General features: G+C 43.3%; 1 protein-coding gene across 3 annotated transcripts in view; it reads left to right on the plus strand.

Moving 5' to 3' along the window:
- The window catches only part of Stard9 (StAR related lipid transfer domain containing 9), a 100,761-nt gene that overhangs the window by 39,612 nt on the left and 40,331 nt on the right, over positions 1–20,818 (plus strand). For all 3 annotated transcript variants that reach the window (XM_052722454.1, XM_052722459.1, XM_052722455.1), the window contains 9 exons: positions 1,565–1,677; positions 6,241–6,310; positions 9,698–9,770; positions 10,830–10,897; positions 12,617–12,714; positions 13,069–13,278; positions 13,465–13,562; positions 15,319–15,396; positions 16,005–16,076. In XM_052722454.1, the coding sequence (XP_052578414.1) occupies positions 1,565–1,677; positions 6,241–6,310; positions 9,698–9,770; positions 10,830–10,897; positions 12,617–12,714; positions 13,069–13,278; positions 13,465–13,562; positions 15,319–15,396; positions 16,005–16,076 (880 nt within the window). The remainder of the gene's footprint in view (positions 1–1,564; positions 1,678–6,240; positions 6,311–9,697; positions 9,771–10,829; positions 10,898–12,616; positions 12,715–13,068; positions 13,279–13,464; positions 13,563–15,318; positions 15,397–16,004; positions 16,077–20,818) is intronic.

The raw sequence follows: 20,818 nt of genomic DNA on the forward strand, positions 1-20,818 counted from the left end.
ACCACCTGACTTACTAGTTTTTCTTTAAACCTGTATTCTTCCTTTCTCACCTCCTCGCCTTCACTTCCTGTTACATATAATCATTACTAGTTTCAGCTAAGAATTGTAACTTTTTAAAAAAGAATGAAATATATCTCTAGAAAGTATAACATCTTGTTCACAGCCTCGGTGAGTAAAATAGATCAGAGTTGTCCAGGTTATATCGGGGGTGGGACCTTCACATTAATTCCCCTGTTGCTCAGCAGTGGCCCTTGAGATGTCTCATGGAACATAGCAAAAAATCCTAATACATGGGAAATGAAGGCAGGAGATCAGGGGTTTGAGGCACTGGCTACATAATGAGTTTGAGGCAAGCCTGGGCTACAGTAGACCCCATCTTAAAAAATAAACAAGGACTGGAGAAATTGTTCAGCGGTTAAGAGTGCTGTCTTAGTTACTTTCCTGCTGCTGTGATAAAACACCAAGACCAAGGCAACTTATATAAGGAAGAGTTTATTTGGACTTATGGTTCCACGGGGTTAGTATCCGTAATGGTGGGTACCTCAAGGCAATGAAAGCAGGACCTGAAAGCTGAGAGCTCTTGAACCATAAGCATGAAGCAGAAAGAACTAATGGGAAATGTCAGCAGGATTTCAATCTCAAATCCTGCCCTCACTGTCTTACTTTTCAATTGTTGTGATAAGACACTGTGACTGAAGTACCTAACAAAAGGAAGCATTTAATGTGCCATTCATGGTTCCAGAGGGTTGGAGGCCATGACCACCATGGCAGGGAGCATGGTGAGAGCAATGCCTGAGAGCTTACATCTTGGCCCACAAATGTTAGGCAGAGAGAGAGAGAGCTAACTGGGGATGTAGTGTGGGCTTTTTAAACCTCCCAGCCTCCCCCCACTGGCACTTTTCCTCCAACAAGGCTATGCCTTGTAATCCTTCAAGAAATAATTCCACCAACTAAGGATGAAACTTTGAAGAATATGAGCCAATGGTGTATGGGGGCCATTCTGATTCAAACCACCACCACTACCAAATCTCCCCCAAATAGTGCCACTAGAGACTAAGTATTTAAATGCCTGAGACTATGGGGGACATTCCTCATTCAAATCACCATAAGTGCATACTGCTTTTGCAGAGGACCCGAGTTTGACTTCCAGCATTCATGTTTGATGTTTCATAACTGCCTGTAGATCTAGTCCAGGGGATCTGACTCATTCTGGCCTCTGAGGGCACCAGCATTTACATGTGCATCCCCCACCATATAAATATTATAAGATAAAACACAGAGCAATAGAAGAGTCACGTTGAATGTCATTCAGATTATGTTAAAACAGCCCATTGAAGGCTGATCTCAAGTTGGCACTGGTGTTAGAAATGAGGAAATAATGGTAGCCAATGGGCAAAGCCTTGCTGTGTACTTATAGAAAGACACTTAAGGGGGACTCTTGGCTTGATTGAGGTCTTAAGGTTATCAGAGCCAGAACAGGAATCCTGGACCTTTTGATTCTCAACTTGGTGTTTTTCCTTCTTTCTTCAGAATCTAACTGTCTTGTCTTTTTCTGTGTCTCCAGCTTCCTAGAAATCTACAATGAACGGGTGAGAGATCTTTTGAAGCGATCCAATCAAAATAAGTCCTATGGCTTGAGGGTCAGGGAGCACCCAGAGATGGGACCCTACGTCCAAGGTGAGCTTCTGTGATCCTGGGAATTGGAGAGCCAACTGAAGTGTAAGTGTAAGGATTCTTTCCTTATTATGTCATCAGCCTGCAATGATGTCCCAGCCAGCAATGGTGTCCCAGCCTAATAAGCGGGCGTGCCCTCCCACGGGCCTTCTTTCTGTGTTCCCTCTGCACTTTCCCTCCACGCAGTCTTTCTGTCTCTCTGTCTCTGTGTCTCTCTCTGTCTCTTTCTCTCTCCCCTTCCTCCTAATAAAGCTCTATAAAGGTAGTCATGACTAATGATTCTTCCGCCACCGCAGCATGCAGCTCTCTCTTCCGCTGCCCCGACCGCCATGGGCCGCAGCCAGCCACGAGTGCTGCCGCTTAACCCCTTCAGTAGGAAGTTCTCCTAACGTTTGATAACTCACTCAGCCTGTGCAATGATTGTTTTCAATGTGCTAGCTACTGTTGTGGACACTGGATGAATGCTGATAAGCTGACGTGACATGGCCCTACCTTCACAGGCAAGCTTCAAATCTGGTGGAACTGTTGTAAGACAAACAATTGCACGTTGTGATTAAGTATTATAAAGAAGTAGCTAGATGCAGTGATTGAAAAGACGCCTGGAGCCTGGCAGTCATGGCGCACGCCTTTGATCCCAGCACTCAGAGGCAGAGGCAGGCAGATCTCTGTGAGTTCGAGGCCAGCCTGGGCTACAGAGTGAGTTCTAGGACTGCCAAGACAGCCAGGGCTACACAGAGGAACCCTGACGCGGGGGGGGGGGGGGGGGGGGGGGGGGGGGGGGGTAAAAAAAAGAAGAAAGGAAGAAAGAAAGAAAGAAAGAAAGAAAGAAAGGAAGGAAGGAAGGAAGGAAGAAAGAAAAGAAAAGCCCATGGAAGATGTAGACAACCAAATCTGTCTCAGTGTGTAGTCAAGAGAAGTTTTTCTGATAGGTATCAGTTGGTGCTAAGCCTGAAGGGCTCATAGTACCCAGTCCTGGGAAGATGAGTGGAGCGAGGGTAAGTATGTCCTGTAGGAAGAACAGCAAACTAGAGCCCCCACAAAGCCCCTTGGTATTCCAAAGAGGCCTGTGTAAGTAATCGTGGTGAATGAGGAGAAAGAGGCAGAGAATAGGCTGGGTCTGCAGGCAGCAGCCAAACAGGGCAGTGACTGATTTCCCAGGTCAGCCAGTCTTCCTGACACTGTTTTCCATTGGTAGTGATTATGAAGGGCATCTAGGGAGATGCTGGACCTGATAGGGTCTCATGTGCTTCCACATCAAACACTGACATTTGGAACTAAGTACCATCTTTTTTACTTCATTAGTCAGGGTCTAGCTCCTTAGGAGGGACAGTCATGCTTTTTTATTTATTTATTTATTTTTTTTTTGAGACAAGCTTTTTCTTTGTAGCCCTGGCTGTCCTGGAACCCCTTCTATAGACCAGGCTGGCCTTGAACTCTTGGAAATCTGCCTGCCTCTGCCTCCCCAGTGATGGGATTGCAGGTGTGCGCCACCATCCCTCTCCCCGTCCCCATCAGTTGTGGTTTGTTTTTTTTTTCAGCTGTGCTCTTTTGAGGAGGAAGATTGCGCCCTTTTGTTGTGGAGTAGTCACCAGAGAAGACCACTTGGACACAGGTTCAAGCCAATAGAAAGTCTTTATTAGCCAGCAGGCGACGACACTAGATATTCAGGACCCAAGGGCAGTGCTGAACCTCTCTCAGGGTGAACTTTTAAGCACACACACACAAAAACCCCCACATCTTGGGTTGACACACCTCAGCAAGGACACTCAGCCTGAAGAGGAACTACAAAAGCCGAAAAGCAAGCAGAGTAGGTTTAGCAACTTTCTGGAACTATAGACTTTGATGGATTAGGCCTTTGTTCTCGTTTGGCAAGTGCTAAGTTCTTAGGTCAGAACAGTGCCTGAATGCCTCTAACATGGTGTTGGTTGTGCTAAGGTCTGGGGGCCTGTCACACTTTCAAGACATTCATAAGCTGTAAGTATTACACTCCTCACAGCCATATGCTAGCTAAATCCTGATAAGGAGAGAGACACTAGAGCTCTTCTGAACAGGCCTGGCTAATGGATGGTGAGTGGCATTCATTGATGCTGCTACCAAGCATTATCCCCCCCTCCGCCCCCAGCAGCCTGGAAATAATAATAAAAATGCCCCTTTTGATTTCCTTTTCCATGTAAAGCAATCCTGTCAAGTGGATACATCAGTGCTACATACCCCACATTTCAAACTGTTCCCTGCCCCTCTTTCCTCTTTTCCTCCTGTTTTTCTCTCTGTCCTCCCTGCCCTCCCTCCTCTTCAGAAATAGCAAGGAGACCTCAGCATGCCTCCACTAGATTCTTTTCCAATTTCCTCTGGAATTTTGATGTCTTCTCTGTTAAGCAGAGTTGCTTTAAAATCTGCCTGGTAATTCCAGTGCCCCCATCTTTCTCGGGCATCTTTCATTTATATTCCCAGATCCACATGTATGCTTGGTTTGCTAATAAGTTTTGTGCCAGAAAGTATTTGAAAGCCTGTTCTTAGGAACTGGTATCTCTCTTTTTTGTACTAAGTTCCTGTGAACACGAGGGATTAAGATGTTAAGTTCCAGTCGAGGGGGTGAGACCGTTGAAAGCTTAGCTGCAGTCTCTGCAAAGGCTTGTCTACTTCTAACTCAGCTTGTTAACTCAACTCCTCTGTTGTAGTCCTTTGGGTTTCTTTCTATAAAAAGTCAATGTCCAGGGGCTGGAGAGATGGCTCAGAGGTTGAGAGCACTGGCTGCTCTCCCAGAGGACCCAGGTTCAATTCCCAGCAACCACATGGTGGCTCACAACCATCTGTAATGAGATCTGGTGCCCTCTTCTGGTGTGCAGGCATACATGCAGGCAGAACAGTGTATATGTAACAAATAAATCATAAAAGAAGAAGTGAATGTTCAAGCAGGCATTATGTCTATAATCTCTGCACTCAGGAGACTGAGACAAGAGGATTGTCTTGAGTTCAAGAGCAGCCTGGGCTAGAGTGAGACCCTGTTTCAAAAAATAAAACAAACAAAAATTGGAGGAGGGGGTGCAATTGGGGTGTGTTGTAGGCTACAACTCTTGTCTCTTCATTCCTGGAAAGTTGCTAAGAATTTTGATTGCAACCACCCTGCTGCAATGTAATCACTTTTCAAATTACTTGGTCAGTTTTTTGTGTGTACATTTATTTAGCTGTAGACCCATGGCATTGTCTTGTCTCCGCGTCTCTGTGGAGGCTCTAGCACAGATTTTCCATAAAGATTTTCTTCACATCTTTAGGATCCTTCCCACCTGTCTCAAGCCTTCCCTTTCTGTAATGGCTTGTTCTAGCCTTGCTTCATCCGCAGAGCCACCCTGACCACTACTTAAATTTGCCCAGCATTTTCGTCTGTCCCTACTCCTGTGGCATTAGTATAATTTCATGTTGTAAACTGTAACAGGAGCGAGACATACTTTGTTATGCTAAACTGAGTCTGCCACCGTGTGGGTAAAATATCACCTTCCTGTCAGGAATTTTGTGAGGGCCAACGATAATATGTGAGGGGCGATTTCATATAACTTCCATAGTAAAGCTGTGAGGGAGTTTTTGTGGTTAGCGTGGCCACTGCATGAATTCTAAACCATAATCTTTTTGTAAATATGCTGGCATTTCTAGAACCCATCACATCACCTGATGAGAGGTTTCAATACATGTTTATTAATTAATGTTAAGGGTTGGGGATTTAGCTCAGTGGTAGAGTGCTTGCCTAGCAAGCACAAGGCCCTGGGTTTGGTCCTCAGCTCCGAGAAGAAAAAAAAAAAAAAGAATGATCTTATTAGTCAGGTTTTCTCATTCTAGCTTATGAAGTGATATAAGGATGATAAAGAAAAGCATGGTGGTGCACACCTTTAACCCCACACTTAGGAGGCAGAGGGAAACGGATCTACAAAGCAAGTTCCAGGACAACTTAGGCTGTTGTACAGCCAGGGCTGCTTTTTGAAACCCTGTCTCAAAAAATGGAGAGAGAGGGGGAGAGAGAGAGAGAGAGAGAGAGAGAGAGAGAAAGAGAGAGAGAGAGAGAGAGAGAGAGAGAGAATGAGTAATAAATATAATAAAAGATTAGAGCTGGTGAGATGGCTGATTGGGTCTGGAGGTTCTTGCCATCAAGTCTGATGACCTGAGTTCAATTCTTGGGTACTCATGGTGGAGAAAGAGAAGTGACTCCTGGAAATTGTTTTTTGTTTTGTTTTGTTTTTTCGTTTTTCGAGACAAGGTTTCTCTGTGTAACAGCCCTGGCTGTCATGGAACTTACTCTGTAGACCAGGCTGGCCTCGAACTCGCAGAGATCCGTCTGCCTCTGCCTCCAGAGTGATGGAGTTAAAGGCGTGCACCACCACCACCACCACCACCACCCAGTGACTCCTGTAAATTGTCCTCTGACTCCACATGTGCACTATGGTGGGCCTGCATTCAAACTCACATGGGGGTTGGGGGGAGGTAAATGTAATGAAAAGAATAACAAAATCCTACAAGAAGTGGTTAGTTTACCAGAAATTTCCTTTGGCTTCTTTTCTCCTCTCACAACCTGGACAGGTCTATCTCAGCATGTTGTTACCAACTATCAGCAAGTTATCCAGCTCCTGGAGGAGGGGATAGCAAACAGGTAAAACAGGTTTGTTGGGGGAGGGTTGGTGTTTTTGCAGCCTCCTTTTGCCAGCCTGTGTTCCCCTGTCCTTTAGAGGGTATGGCCACCTCTGCAGTGATTTCTCCACACTTCCCTCCAGTTCAGTCATATCCAGAAGGCCTCAGAACAAAAACATGACTAAGAGTTACTGCTCTTCTCACTACCAGGAGTTTGTTCTGGACAGAATAATATTGGGCAGTACCATCTTCTCAGCTTGGCAAAGATAAATATAGCACAAAATGATTCATACAACTGTTTTCCACATTGTGAGGTTATAGGCATATGAAACCTGGAAGAGTAACTTAAGTGCCCCAGAAGCTACTGTGCACTGTGAGAACATTTCATGTTTTCACCTACTCTGAGTATCTAAAATATTATTGTAAATGCCTACAGGGAAGCTTTTTTCCCTGGGAGAAAAAAAAATTTGTTTGTTTGGTTGGTTGGTTTTTGGTTTTTCAAGACAGGGTTTCTCTGTGTAGTTTTGGTGCCTGTCCTGGATCTCGCTCTATAGACCATGTTGGCCTCAAACTCACAGAGATCTGCCTGGCTCTGCCCAACCCCCACCCCACCCCCAGTGCTGGGATTAAAGGCGTGCGCCACCACTGCCCAGCAGTCTTACATTTATCTTGTTAATACTAGGTCCTTTAACTGGAAAACATTTAAATTTAACATTCTAGTCTCAGAATTTCATTAAATTCTCTCAGAAGAACTTCTGCCTGGTCTTCATTATAAGCTGAGCTCCTGAATCATTAAGAGTTAGGATTCAAGGGCTGGAGAGATGGCTCAGAGGATAAGAGCACTGACTGCTCTTCCAGTACTCTTCCAGAGGTCCTGAGTTCAGTTCCCAGCAACCACATGGTGGCTCACAACCACCTGTAATGAGATCTGTGCCCTCTTCTGGCCTGCAGTCATACATGTATACATAATAAATAAATAAATCTTTAAAAAAAAAAGAGTTAGGATTCAAGCTGGATGCGGTGGTAGATACCAGGTGGGTTCTGAGTTCAAAATCAGCCTGGTCTACATAGCGAGTTCCAGGACTATGCAGATAGACCTTGGAGAATGGGGGCTTAGCTCAGTGATAGAGCACTTGCCTAGCAAACACAAGGCCCTGATTTCGGTCCTCAGCTCCAGGGAAGAAAAAGAAAAAAGAGACTTTGTCTCAAAAAAATAAATAAATAAAAATAAAATAAAATAAAACAAAACATGATCCCAGCAGTTGTCAAGGGTGGGGCAGGAATATAAATTTGAGACCTGCCTAGGCTATGTAGTGAGTTTGAGGACCCAGGCTTAATTCCCAGCACCCACATGAAGGCTCACACTGGTTTGTATCTCCATTTCCAGGGCATCTGAAGCCTCTTCTGACCTTTTCAGGTACCAGGTACATACGCTGTACACATACATAAGGGCAAAACATTCATACTCAGATAATAATTAAATAAATAAATCTAAAAAATTTTCTAAAAAATAAATAAAGAGGAGTTGGAGGAGCTGGGGATGTAGTTCAGTTGGTATAGTATTTGCCCTGGGTCTGATCCCTAGCACTGTATAAACCAGGGGTGATGATGCATGGCTGTAATCCCAACACTCAGAGATGGAAGTAGGAGGGTCAGAAGTTCAAAGCCATTCTCAGCTGTGTACTTTGAGGCCAACCTGGGCTATATGAGGGGATAGGAACTGGACTGTTAACTTGTGGTAGAATGGTTGCCTAGCATGAGCCCTAGGTTTAATTTGCTGTGCCAACGAACAAAATAAATGTAAGAGTTAGATTTGCCTAACTCTCTGCATCCTTGAGTTATAGGAACACCTCTTAGACTTTTAGCCTTTTTCTATCCTCCAGCTCCCCTAGAGAAGTCAGTGACATAGTCTGAGATCATTTTATTTTTATTTTTTTTCTGAGATAGTTTTAAACAGAAGGATCGTTGACCTACATTTAGATAAAGGGGAGATTCAACAGCTTTAGGGATTAACACTGGGATGGATTTCTAAGAGTGGCTGTGAGCTCCTCATTTAAACATGGCATCAATATAATTCAAAATGTCAGCTCCAAAGGCTTTCTGACACTGTTGGATGAATATTCTGCTTTATAACTTAGCTCTCTGTGAGGCTTCTGCAGCACATTTACGTTGTTTTTTTTTTTTTTTTTCTGAGACAGAGTTTCTCTGTGTTGTTTTGGTGTTGGTCCTGGATCTCGCTCTCTAGACCAGACTGGCCTGGAACTCACAGAGATCCACCTGCCTCTGCCTCCCGAGTGCTGGGATTAAAGGCGTGCGCCACCACCGCCCGGCTGGTTGTTGGGTTTTTAAATATTTATTTATTTACTTATTTATGTATTTGTGTATATATATGTAAATGTTGGGTGTCCTTCTCTACTGCTAGTTTTAAGGCAGGGTCTCTCACCAAATCTAGAGCTCACTGATTGGCTAGACCTGCTGCCTATCAAGCACTCTGAGATTTTCCCGTCTCTACCTCCCAGCATTGGGTTACAGACATGTGCCACCATGCCTAGCTTTTTACACCAGTGCTGGTGATCCAAGCTCACTTTACCCACGGGCCATCTCCCCAGCCCTGTTTCTGAAGGATACAAGGTCTGTCCAAGCTGGCCTCAAATTCGACAATCCTGATGATTTCATCTCTCAAGTGCTGGGATTTCAGGTGCGAGCCACCATTCCCAGTACAAGTCACTTGTCTTGTTTTAAATGGGTCTGTCTTTGGGAAATTGTTCCATGTTGATAGCACCCAATTATTCTCATTTTTATGCTTTGTCTTAGGGTTTCTATTGCTGTGAAGAGACACCATGACTATGGCAACTCTCATAAAGAAAACATTTAATTGGGGTGGCTCCCTTACAGTTTCAGAGGTTCAGTCTATTATCATCATGATGGGGAGCACAGTGGCATGCAGGCAGACATAGTGCTGGAGTAGCTGAGAGTCCTACATCTTGCAGGCAACAGGAAATTGACTGAAAATCATGAAAAATCACACTGAGCAAAAGAGACCTCAAAGCCCACCCCTTCAGTGACACACTTCCTCCAACAAGGCCACACCTTCTAATAGTTCCACTCCCTTTCGGGGTCATTTTCTTTCAAACCACCACATTCTTGATTTGCTGGAATGTATGTGCACTACATGTGTGCTGTGCCCACAGAGGCCAGAAGAGGGTGTCAGATCCTAGAGCTGGAGTTACAGATGGTTGTGAGCTGCCGTGTGGGTCCTAGGGATTGAACTCAGGTCGTCAGGCTTGGTGGTGGTGCTTTCTTCACTCACCAAACCTCAGTCTTAGCATTTCTTATGTTCATATGGGTCCCTTAGGGTTAACCATGCTTAAATAGTCCTCGTACTAACTGTCTTGTCTTGTACACGTAGGATCACGGCAGCCACCCATGTCCACGAGGCCAGCAGCAGATCCCATGCCATTTTCACTATCCACTACACACAGGTTGGTTGTCCTCCTTACTGATTGCTTTCTCGCGCCTTGTGATTACTGTCTTGTATTCCTGTCTCTTTCTTTTCCTCCTGCCTTCATACTCACATGTTCTCTGGTACAATGACTTCTCCAATCTTCTGCTTATCTTTTGCTTGTAACAGTTCAGAATACGTCCACACTTAGTGGATCAGTATGGGTCTGTCTAAAATGAAAATCAGGGTTGAAATGAAAATGAGCATTACAATGAAAAAAGCAAAAAGTCCACTTCCAATATGATGGAGAAGATTAACGAGTTCAGTTTCCAAAGGCAATGTAAAGAAGAACGAAACTATTTCTGAGTTCTGAGAGATTCTAGGCATATTAAAAAATGTGTGCCCCAGGATGTACAGTATTTAAGAAAATAGCACAGATACATGGTATTCTTTTTGTTTGTTTGTTTTTTGTTTTTGTTTTTGTTTTTCAAGACAGGGTTTCTCTATGTAGCTTTGGCACCTTTCCTGGAACTCACTCTGCAGCCCAGGCTGGCCTCGAACTCACAGAGATCCACCTGCCTCCAGAGTGTTGGGATTAAAGGCATGCGCCACCACTGCCTAGTGTATATATGGTATTCTTGTCTTGGTTGCCCACTCACATCTCCAGCTGCCCTAGTGAGGAAGTTCATTTGCAGAAAGCAAGTTAAGGAAGAAAGATTAGTTTTGGTGGTGGTGGATAAGTGGTCCTGAATGGAACATGTAAAGTTCTTGCCCTAGAAAGCCAACATGCTGTGACTGGGCACAATAACAGACTGGAGCAAGGGCTATCATACCTTCTGTGGCTCTGCTGGTAAAAGCCAGAGCCCCTGACTGGCTTGCTTGATAAGTTGTACTAATGCTCCTAGTGTCCCTAGAAACTGCACAGGGGCTCTGGAGATTTCCCCTGCTCACTGTAGGTTGTGCTGGTGATTTTAGAGACGTGATGCTGATCAGATAGTGAGTGCTCATCTGATTTAGAACATGTCACCTTGGTTAGGACAGTATCCGAGAGGGAGTGCAAATCATTCTGCATAACAGCTTTAAATGGTTTTGTCTTTAGGCAGTCCTACAGAGCAACCTTCCCTCAGAGACTGCCAGCAAGATCAACCTTGTGGACCTAGCAGGCAGGTAATTGGGATTTCAAAGCCAAGGAGAATTATTGCTTTCTTGACAGTGGCCTGCTTCTTGCCCACTTTACATGGGATAGGTGTGATCCTGGGTTTTGCCTTCTTTGAATGTTTTAATCATCCTGAGATTACAAATCAAGGAATTCTTGATGCTAGCTTGAAAGTTACAAAGGGTCAGGAACTGGGAAATTCCTTCGCATCCCAGGTTCTTTTGGTTTTTTCGAGACAGATTTTTCTGTGTAGTTTTGGTGCCTCTCCTGGATCTCGCGCTGTAGACCAGGCTGGCCTTGAACTCACAGAGATCTGCCTGGCTCAGCCTCCCTGAGTGTTGGGATTAAAGGTGTAGGCCACTATTGCCCAGCTACGTCCCAGGTTCTTAGTCTGAACTGCCTGTTGGGACATTTTAAAACTCCCCAAGCACTCCAGGTGGTGGTGGCACACGCCTTTAATTCCAGCACTTGGAAGGTAGAGGCAGGTGGATCTCTGAGTTCAAGGCTAGCCTGGTCTACAGAGTGAGTTTCAGGACAGCCAAGGCTGTACAGAGAAACCCTGTCTTTTTGAAAAACAAACACCTCCTGAAGTCCACATCTTAGATCAGAATAATGCATTGATTATGTGGGTGAGGAAAAGGCTGGTGCTGCTTTGATCTCAGTGTGCAGCCAGGATTAAAAACAACTGTCCTGTGAAGTAAACTGAGTTAGTGTACCTTTTCCATTGACTTAATATCAATTTTATGTAGCTGTATATACTACTTTAAGTTTTTTAAAAGATACTGTACTTTGAGTTATTAGAAGTAAATATTCTTACTTATTCATACTGTACTCACATTATAGCCAAATATGTATCCAGAAAGAAGAAAAATTTGAGGATAACGTCATAAGAAAAAAACCAAACCAGTAGTGAACAGAACTGTTAGGAACTAAGCATGAAGGGGTGGTGGGCACTGAGCACTCTCAGTGGTAGAGTGCTTGCCTGATTACACTAAGCACTGGGTTTAGTTCGAGCTCGGCAGTGGGGTGAGGCGTCAGGGAAGCTAAATCCTGTCTGAAAGCATAGCAGCTAGTCAAACTTGTGAATTTCTATTACTTTCCATTACTCCGAAAAGGGGTTTTGAGGTGGGCATGATGGTTACACATCTTTAATCCCCGCACCCAGGAGGCAGAGACAGGCTGGTCTCTGTGAGTTCCAGGACAGTTAAACGTGTTACATAATGAGACCCCGTTTAAAACAAAACAAAACAAAAATGAAACAGAAAAGAGGGGTAGAATTTTGAGACAATTGACAGTGTCAGTAAATTGACAAATCAGTAAACCATCAAAATGTGAATTTAAAGCAAGTCTTTGCCTATGAGTGACTGCTACCATCGGTACTGTAGACACGAATTGCTTGGCCTAAAGTGCTCTGGCAGTCCCCTCACCAAAAAAGTCACTAGCAAGATTTACACGGGCGGCCTGTGTGGAGGCAGTCTTACAGTCTTCTATCCCATACTGGGACTCAGGGGAGCCTCGGAGGCAACTCCAGACCATCATGGTTGCCAGGAAGTGGGATGCTGGATCTGCTTCGGTTTGTATCCAGAAAGAAGAAAGAGTTGAGGAGAATGACACAGGGAAGAGTAACATAAGGGAAACTGAGTCTGTGGTCTGTTACAACATGAGGGTCCAAAACCACTGAGAGTAGTGTCCTGTTTGCTTTAGTGTTTACTTTTATTGGTCTGTTTTAGTGAGAGAGCAGATCCCAGTTACTGCAAGGACCGGATTACTGAAGGTGCCAATATCAACAAGTCCCTCGTGACTCTGGGAATTGTCATCTCCGCTTTAGGTATTTTGCTGCTGGACTCTGAGTGGTTGGAGTGGGGAGGGAGACTTTGGAATAACTCACACCAGTTCCATTTTGTCACAGTAGGGTAGATGCTTACAAGACTATTTTTCGATAAGGTTACTTTTTGGTTTGAGCATGGAAACCTGGTGGTTTTAGAATATGAGTGACTGCATTATAGAATCATGTTAAAATAGCTCATATCCCGAGTCCAAAGTCTGATATAAACTCAAACTTAAAGCCTCCTATCCTATGCAGGAAAGGAGTAAGATACTCTATGTTCTGCAGTCGTTTTGTTTTAGTGTATTTGCTTCATAATTCCCTCTGTATTCTACTTCTGTTTTTGTATCTATTAAGCCCAGAACTCCCAAGTGTTCAGCAGCTGCCAGAGCCTCAGTAGTGCAGCCAGCAGTGGGGGTGACAGTGGGGTTCCTAGCACTACATCTGGGACCAGCAGTGGAGGGGGACCTGTAAGGAGGCAGTCTTACATCCCATACCGGGACTCGGTGCTGACGTGGCTGCTGAAGGAGAGCCTTGGAGGCAATTCCAGAACCATCATGGTTGCCAGTAAGTGGGATGTGGGATCTGCTTCTGTTTGGAGGTAGTATTGTGCCTAGAAAATACCCTGACCACTAACGTTCCTCAGTCTCTTGAGAGTGTCTCATACAGTAAGGGCATTAGCAGCAAGACAAGTGAGTAAGAGCTGGGATGGAAGGGCCCAGTGTATTTCTCAGCTTTATCCTTCCCTCTCAGCTGTGTCCCCTGCACATACCAGCTACAGTGAGACCATGAGTACCCTGAGATATGCATCCAGTGCCAAAAACATCATCAACAAGCCACAGGTGAATGAGGTAAGGCCCTCATTGGAAGTCCTGGTCTAACATAGTTTGAAGTCCTCCTTATTGTTTTCTCTCTTTCTTTCTTGTTATTTTTGTCATAGTTAGCTTCTCTGTTGTGATAAAATGTTGAAGAAAAGCAACTTGGGGAGAAAGGTGTATTTGTCACTTTTCTGTTGCTGTGGTAAAATACTGTAGCCTAGGCAATTTATAGAAGACAAAGTTTATTTGGGCCTTATGGTCCCAGAGGGTTAGAGTGCATGATGGTGGAGTAGATGTAGCAGATGGCAAGTGTCTGGAGCAGCAGCTGAGAGCTTACATCTCAACCTCATGCAAGAGGCAGAGAGAGCTAGTTAGAAATGGCGTTGAAATCTCAAACCCCACTCACAGTGACATATTTTCTCTAGCAAAGCCATACCTCCTCATCCTTCCCAAACAGCCACCAATGGGAGTGAGGGGACCAAGTATCTTAATCAAAACCCCACAAAAGGGTTACCACATCATACAGATTACAGTCCATCATCTCGGGGAACTGAGGAAGGAACCTAGAGCAACTCGGCTTGCTGGCTTGCCCTCCATGGCTCACTCACCTTGATTTTTTAGATGGCCTAGGACCGCCTATCTAGAAGTGGCACTGTCTACATTCAGCTGGACTCTCCCCATCAATCATTAACCAAGAAAATATCCCACAGGCTTGCCTGTAGGCCAGTCTGATAGAGGCATTTTCTCGGTTGAGGTTCCAGTTTCCCAGATGACTAGCTTGTGTCAAGTTGACAAAGCACTGATGACCACAGTTGTCATCCAGACTTGCCTTCTGCAAATGATTCTCCTTTCTCCCAGTGGAGTCTCCACATTTCTCTGATCTCTCTACTGTTCTCAGCAAATTTTATGAGTAATTTCCTTCAGGTGTTTCTTTAAGGCCTTTCCTCTCAAGATCCCCAGTGTATGATTGCCACTCTAAGAAAGGTCTTTTGGAAGCTTCTGTTTGATGATTTTATTTTTAATGGATACTGATAATTGTCTGAGTTTTATTATATAAATTGCAATTGACTTCTCTTTTTTATTAAACTGGAAGTATGAAGAATTTGTGGTTTTGAAAGTTGAGTAATGATAAGAATATTGCAAATGTTTCTTACCTCTTGGAGATTCCGTGAAAAGTTTCAGAGCAGGGGCCACAACTGGTGAACAGACATCCCTAGCCCACCTAGGGGCAGTTTTCGAAGGCAGTGTGATTAGGCATGTATCAGGTTTAGCCATCATATAGGAGGATTAGCATTTGTGAGCTTCTCTGGCCTGCTCTAAGGTGATAATTTTCAAAGTTCATGTGCAAAAGTATCACCTGAATAGTTTAACATTGTTGAGCCCCAGCCCTCAAGAATTGCTTTCTGGCCAGGCGGTGGTGGCACACACCTTTAATCCCAGCACTCGGGAGGCAGAGGCAGGAGGATCTCTGTGAGTTCGAGGCTAGCCCGGTCTACAGAGTGAGTCCCAGGACAGGCTCCAAAACTACACAGAGGGACCCTGTCTCGAAAAAACCAAAAAAAAAAAAAACCCAAACAAACAAACAAAAAAAAAAGAATTGCTTTCTGGGGTGGGGCCAGAATTTGCATTTATCTCAAGTTCTTGGATGAAGCTGATACTGTAGGTCCTTTTACAGTACTATAGATACTGTAGAAGTCATTCCCAAAGAATAATACTTCTCCAAACTAGCACTTCATAGCAGTTTGGGACCTGATACGGGCCAGTGGTGACGGAGTTCTCTGTGTTTCAGGATGCGAATGTGAAGCTCATCCGAGAACTCAGGGAGGAGATTGATAGGCTGAAAGCCATGCTGCTGAGCTTTGAACTGGTATGTGGCAGCCAGTACTCTTCCATATTCCAAGGATGGATGGTCTTGTCCCTTAAACACTTGGGGCTTGCCATACACCTGTTTTCAAGTTTTATATTATTAGTGTGTTTGTGCATACATGCATGTAGAGGTCAGAGGACAACTTTCTGGGGTTGGTTCTTTCCTGCCACCTTGGGCTCTGGGATGTTACTCAGGTTATTGGGCTTGCAGAGCAAGTGCTTCTATCTGCTGAGCCACCTGGATGGCCCTATGCTTCATGTTTTCATTTGACAGTGATGGAGCAAAGGCAGAAGAATTTCCCTGATTTTTCTGTGTAGCTTCAGATGAACTGGATGCCTCCCCTTGTATCATCTCTTGTCTAGAGAACATTTGCCTTATTGGCCCTTACTCTCTGTGGAGAAAGATATGGGGAATTGGGTCCTAAAGAAAACTTTATTTCAGTTCTCCTCCTTTGTACTCATATGAGCCCAAATACCAAATGCTCCTGACATATTTCTGATTTTGGTGGTGAAGTCTTTAATCTATACTCTACCCTTCTGAAGTGTAATGATGGAACTTATTAACCAGGAAAACATCAGAACTCATTTCCCCCTCCCCTCTCTGTGCAGAGGAACTTCAGCTCATTAAATGATGAAATGGATGAAAGCCTGAAGGAGCTAATCCTCCAGAATGATTTGAAGGTAGGTGTGTTGTGTGGACCCTGTTGAACTTGCCAGTATCCTAGAAGTTTGGATCTCTCCATCTGTTATTCTTTAACTAGGTGTACTGCCCTTGGTGGGGCAGAGAGGACCTGTCTAGTTCAGAAATCATTTTTCTTTCCATTGAGCCTTGAGTAGGGAAGGCGTTTGCCTTAGTTGATGGTTAATGGCTTCCTTTGTATTTATTTTCTAGTCAGTAAATCTAGTAAATTTTCTAGTCAGGTAACTAGCATGTATTCACAGATTGAGCACTCACTGTGAAGCTTCAAGGGATACAGGAGTCCCTGCCTCAGGTAGCCACAGATCACTTGGATACACAGAGGTTGGTGTGCTTCATGAGGCCTCTGATAAGAAAGAAATCATTATAGCCTGTAATTTTTGGAGCAGCTGTCATCTGCTAGAAGGCAGAGAACTGGCTCTAAACCAGACTTTGAAGGACTGATAGAGTTGTTAGAGAGGGAGAAACAGCCTAAGCAAAACCATAGAGCTGGGGCAGTGGTGTGGGACAGCAACAGTGTAGAAGCATGTGCCGCAGGGAAGATAGTATTCATCATGGAGAGTGGTGAACAGAAGAGGAAAGCCAGGTCAGAAGGGATGAGTGTGGTGTAAGTGGGGTTAACCTCCTGAATCAGATTGGTAACAACCAAAAAGTCAGAAAGACCCACTGAGGGAGGGTGGAGACAAGACACTTGGAAAAGCAGAATTATTATGATTCCCACAGACATATTAAAGGAAAAGTACAGGCCTTTGGTTTTTTGTGGGGTTTTGTTGGTCGTGGATTTAGATCCTATTATCAAATCTCTCATATCAGGGTTGGGGATTTAGCTCAGTGGTAGAGCAAGCCCTGGGTTCAGTCATCAGCTCTGAAAAAAAAAATCTCTCATATCCCCACATTCTGTTGTGGTCAGACTTCCTTTTCTGCCACCAGCCCCAAATAACAACAAAGACATACTTTAATTATAAAAACTTGGCCTTAGCTTAGGCTTGTTCCTAACTAGTTCTTACAACTTAAATTAACCCATTTTTTTTAAAAGATTTATTTATTTATTACGTATACAGTATTCTGTCTGCATGTATCCCTGCAGGCCAGAAGAGGGCATCAGATCGTTTTACAGATGGTTGTGAGCCACCATGTGGTTGCTGGGAATTGAACTCAGGACCTCTGGAAGAGCAGCCAGTGCTCTTAACCACTGAGCCATCTCTCCAGCCCTAACCCATATTTTTTAATCTGTGTTCTTCTACAAGGGTTGTTACCTCATCTCTGTACTGCCCACTCTGCTTCCTCCACGTCTGGCTTGTCACTCTCCCTACCTTTCTTCTTCTCAGAGTTCTCTTTCTGCCTGGAAGTCCTGCCTACACTCTCCTGCCTGGCTATTGACCATTCAGCTTTTTATTACACTAGTCGCAGCAATACATCTTCACACAATGTACAACTATCCCACAACACTTCCCTCTTTTTGTCTAAATAAAAAGGAAAGGTTTTAACTCTAACAGTAAGACTACATACAATAAGAACAATTATCAGGCAAGAATTACATTCACAATGTCCAGTCTATTTGTATTTTGCATATTCAAAGAAATTACTCTCTTATCTATCCTATCTTGATGAATCTAAAGTTTTATACTTGAACCACTTTCTATTATAACTTGTATTACCATCCTAAAAATATCTTTTTAGACCTAAAAACATTTTTTTAGATAAACAACTTAGGTTTTTAAAGTGTTTCAACCTTATAAACTTTATAACATTAAAAAAATTTGATAACCGCCGGGTGGTGGTGGCGCACGCCTTTAATCCCAGCACTCGGGAGGCAGAGCCAGGCGGATCTCTGTGAGTTCGAGGCCAGCCTGGTCTACAGAGTGAGATCTAGGACAGGCACCAAAACTATGCAGAGAAACCCTGTCTCGAAAAACCAAAAAAAAAAAAAATTTGATAACCAAAAAAGTGGTATAACTGTCTAGTCTTCAACCCCATCAAAGATCCAAGAAGGATATAATATTACCTGAGTAAACAGGAAATGTAGAGCAAACAACTTCCAAAACTATAGAAATGACAGACATTTTGCTGTCTGAACAGTCACCTAAGGTTCCTCTGTAATGGTGGGGCATTCCATCTTCGGCCTGCAGGTCTAGAATGTCTGACAGATTTTGTGTGTGTGTGTGTGTGTGTGTGTGTGTGTGTGTGTGTGTGTGTGTGTGTGTGTGTGAAGCAGGAAATTTTGAAGGACTTTCCTACCTTGTCTTGGCAAAGTTTGGCAGTCTCCTTCTTTTATGTCCTGCTTGTCCAATTTGTACAGCATACTGTCAGCAGTTGAGGCAAGGTCAGTTTCTTGCCCAGATGGCTAGCTTTGCCACATGGAAAGCAAACTCCATATGGAAATTCTTTGATGCCCATTATCTTTTTTGAAATAAATTGGTGCTGCCAGGAACTGATGTGTTTCACTGTCATGAAAAGCCTTATATTATTAAAACATCTTAAATGCCATATTTTGTAGGTCTCTGAAGTGTTTGAAGACTATCTAATATATATATATATATATATATATATATACACACACACATATACATATATATACACACACATATATAAAATATATCTGTTTGACCTTGAAAACATACCTATATGACTACAAGTTTGATTGTTATAGATGACTAACTACTAACCTACATTATTTAATTACTCTAAACAGTTTGTAATAATAGCCTAAGGACTAGAACTTTACATTAGATTTGTTTTGTTTTTGTTTTTTTTATTTTTCGAGACAGGGTTTCTCTGTGTAGCTTTGCGCCTTTCCTGGAACTCACTTGGTAGCCCAGGCTGGCCTCGAACTCACAGAGATCTGCCTGGCTCTGCCTCCCGAGTGCTGGGATTAAAGGCGTGCACCACCACCGCCCGGCGTTACATTAGATTTTTAAATGAGCTGCATAGGTGTAATACCTTAAACAAGAATAGAAATATAAATACAGTATAGCAAAAATGACCTTAAATTTGTATCCACATACAAAAATATCTTAAACAAGAATAGAAACATATATACAGTATTATAAAAATAACCTTAAATTTGTATCAATATACAAAAATCCACATAAATGTTAATATTTGAGACTAGTAGTTGCTGTTTTAGTTTAAAAGTAGATTTAATAATCTACTCTTTTATCCTATCATTTTTATATCCCCACTTTTTTATCTTTTTAGAAAAAGGTCCCTAAATCTAACCTCCTTTGTTTAGTTTCCTACCTGACCATGACCAATAATAACTTGCTACCCACCCCTCTAAACAATGACAAATATCCATAACCTATTGAATGACCAAAAACCACCTACTCTACATCTTGGGAATATGGGTGTCATGTTTTCTAGACTGCTTCCTGTTGTCTGGGGGTGATGGCATTTCTAGGGGACCCTGAGAAAATTGGGATAATGGTTAAGTCCTGGGAGATCTAACTGTATTTTTTGTTTAGTCTCTGTGGGATGAGAAAGTGTAGAGCTTATCTGAAGTCTTGGCTGGAGTAGTCTGTGAGGCTGGACCACCTCAGCTAGCAGCTTTGAAGTTGTTCTGGATGTAGAATTTTGAGGAAACTGCAACAGAGGCATTCTGAGAAGCTGGATCATCTGGGCTATTTGTTTTTATTGGTGTCTGGTCTTTTTTTTTTTCTGGAAAACACACAAACTTTTAAAGGCAACATATATATCTGCATTAACAGAAGTTTGGAATATGCTGTGTGTACAAGTCAGCTAAAGATGATTTTTTATTGTTCTAATTTTAAGTAGCTAAAAGGCATCTATCAACTTTATAAGTCTGTTTGGACTGCATATCCAAATTGTAATATAGTAAGTCATGAGGACTCTAACAAACAAGATTTATCATGTTTCATCCAATCTTAGAGCTATTCCCATGCAGAGGGATCGGCACACATATCACCTGTCCTGTTGTCTTTCCTGACTTCCTCCCTCACGTCTGTAGCCAAGATCCTCAGGAGGTCTCCCCTGGTCAAATCTGATCTCTGTTAACTTTAAAGGAATCCATGGCTTTTCGTTTCCTGTGGAAACAAAAGCACAACCTCTCCCCCAATACAACACATTGCCCGACTTCCATTTTGAAGCCAAGACACCCCTAAAGTATCTCGGCTGGTTTAATTTAGCAGTCCCTTCAACAATCCAATGTCTCTCTCAGCAGCTGCCATTCACTCATCAGCATTCAAAAAATTCAAAGTCAGCAAAGTAACATGCAGGATCCAGGTGCCCTATGTATTTTTCATCCTTACGTAGCTTATTTTATTTCTTTATATTACTTTACTCTCTATTATTTTAAAACTTTTTTATGACTATCTATATCCATTTTTCTTTCTTTAGCATCTAATCACGTTTTTAAGCATGCTGTACCATTTTAGAGTTTTTTTTCTGTCTGGACCTTGCTTTACTGTGTGCCTGAAGCCTTCTCTGACCATGTGAGCCAAGCCTTAAAAGGCTGGTCCATCCACTGCATGGCTCTGTGCTGGCGGCTGGCTCAAGCCCGCAGGCAGCAGTCGGTAGCCATGCCTCTGTATGCTGAGCACTGGCCCGTCTGGCTCCTTGTCCAGAAGAACTTTCCTTAGCTTTCTCAGGCCCTGTGTTTGGATATTCAAGGCCTTGCATTGGGCACCATATGAGGTTGGACTTTCATTCTGCCACCAGTCCCAAATAACAACATAGAGACTCATTATGTTATAAAAGCTTTGCCTTA

Source organism: Peromyscus californicus, unplaced genomic scaffold (genome assembly GCF_007827085.1).
Source record: "Peromyscus californicus insignis strain IS unplaced genomic scaffold, ASM782708v3 Scaffold_7__1_contigs__length_154581171, whole genome shotgun sequence".
NCBI classification, from domain to species: Eukaryota; Metazoa; Chordata; class Mammalia; order Rodentia; family Cricetidae; genus Peromyscus; species Peromyscus californicus.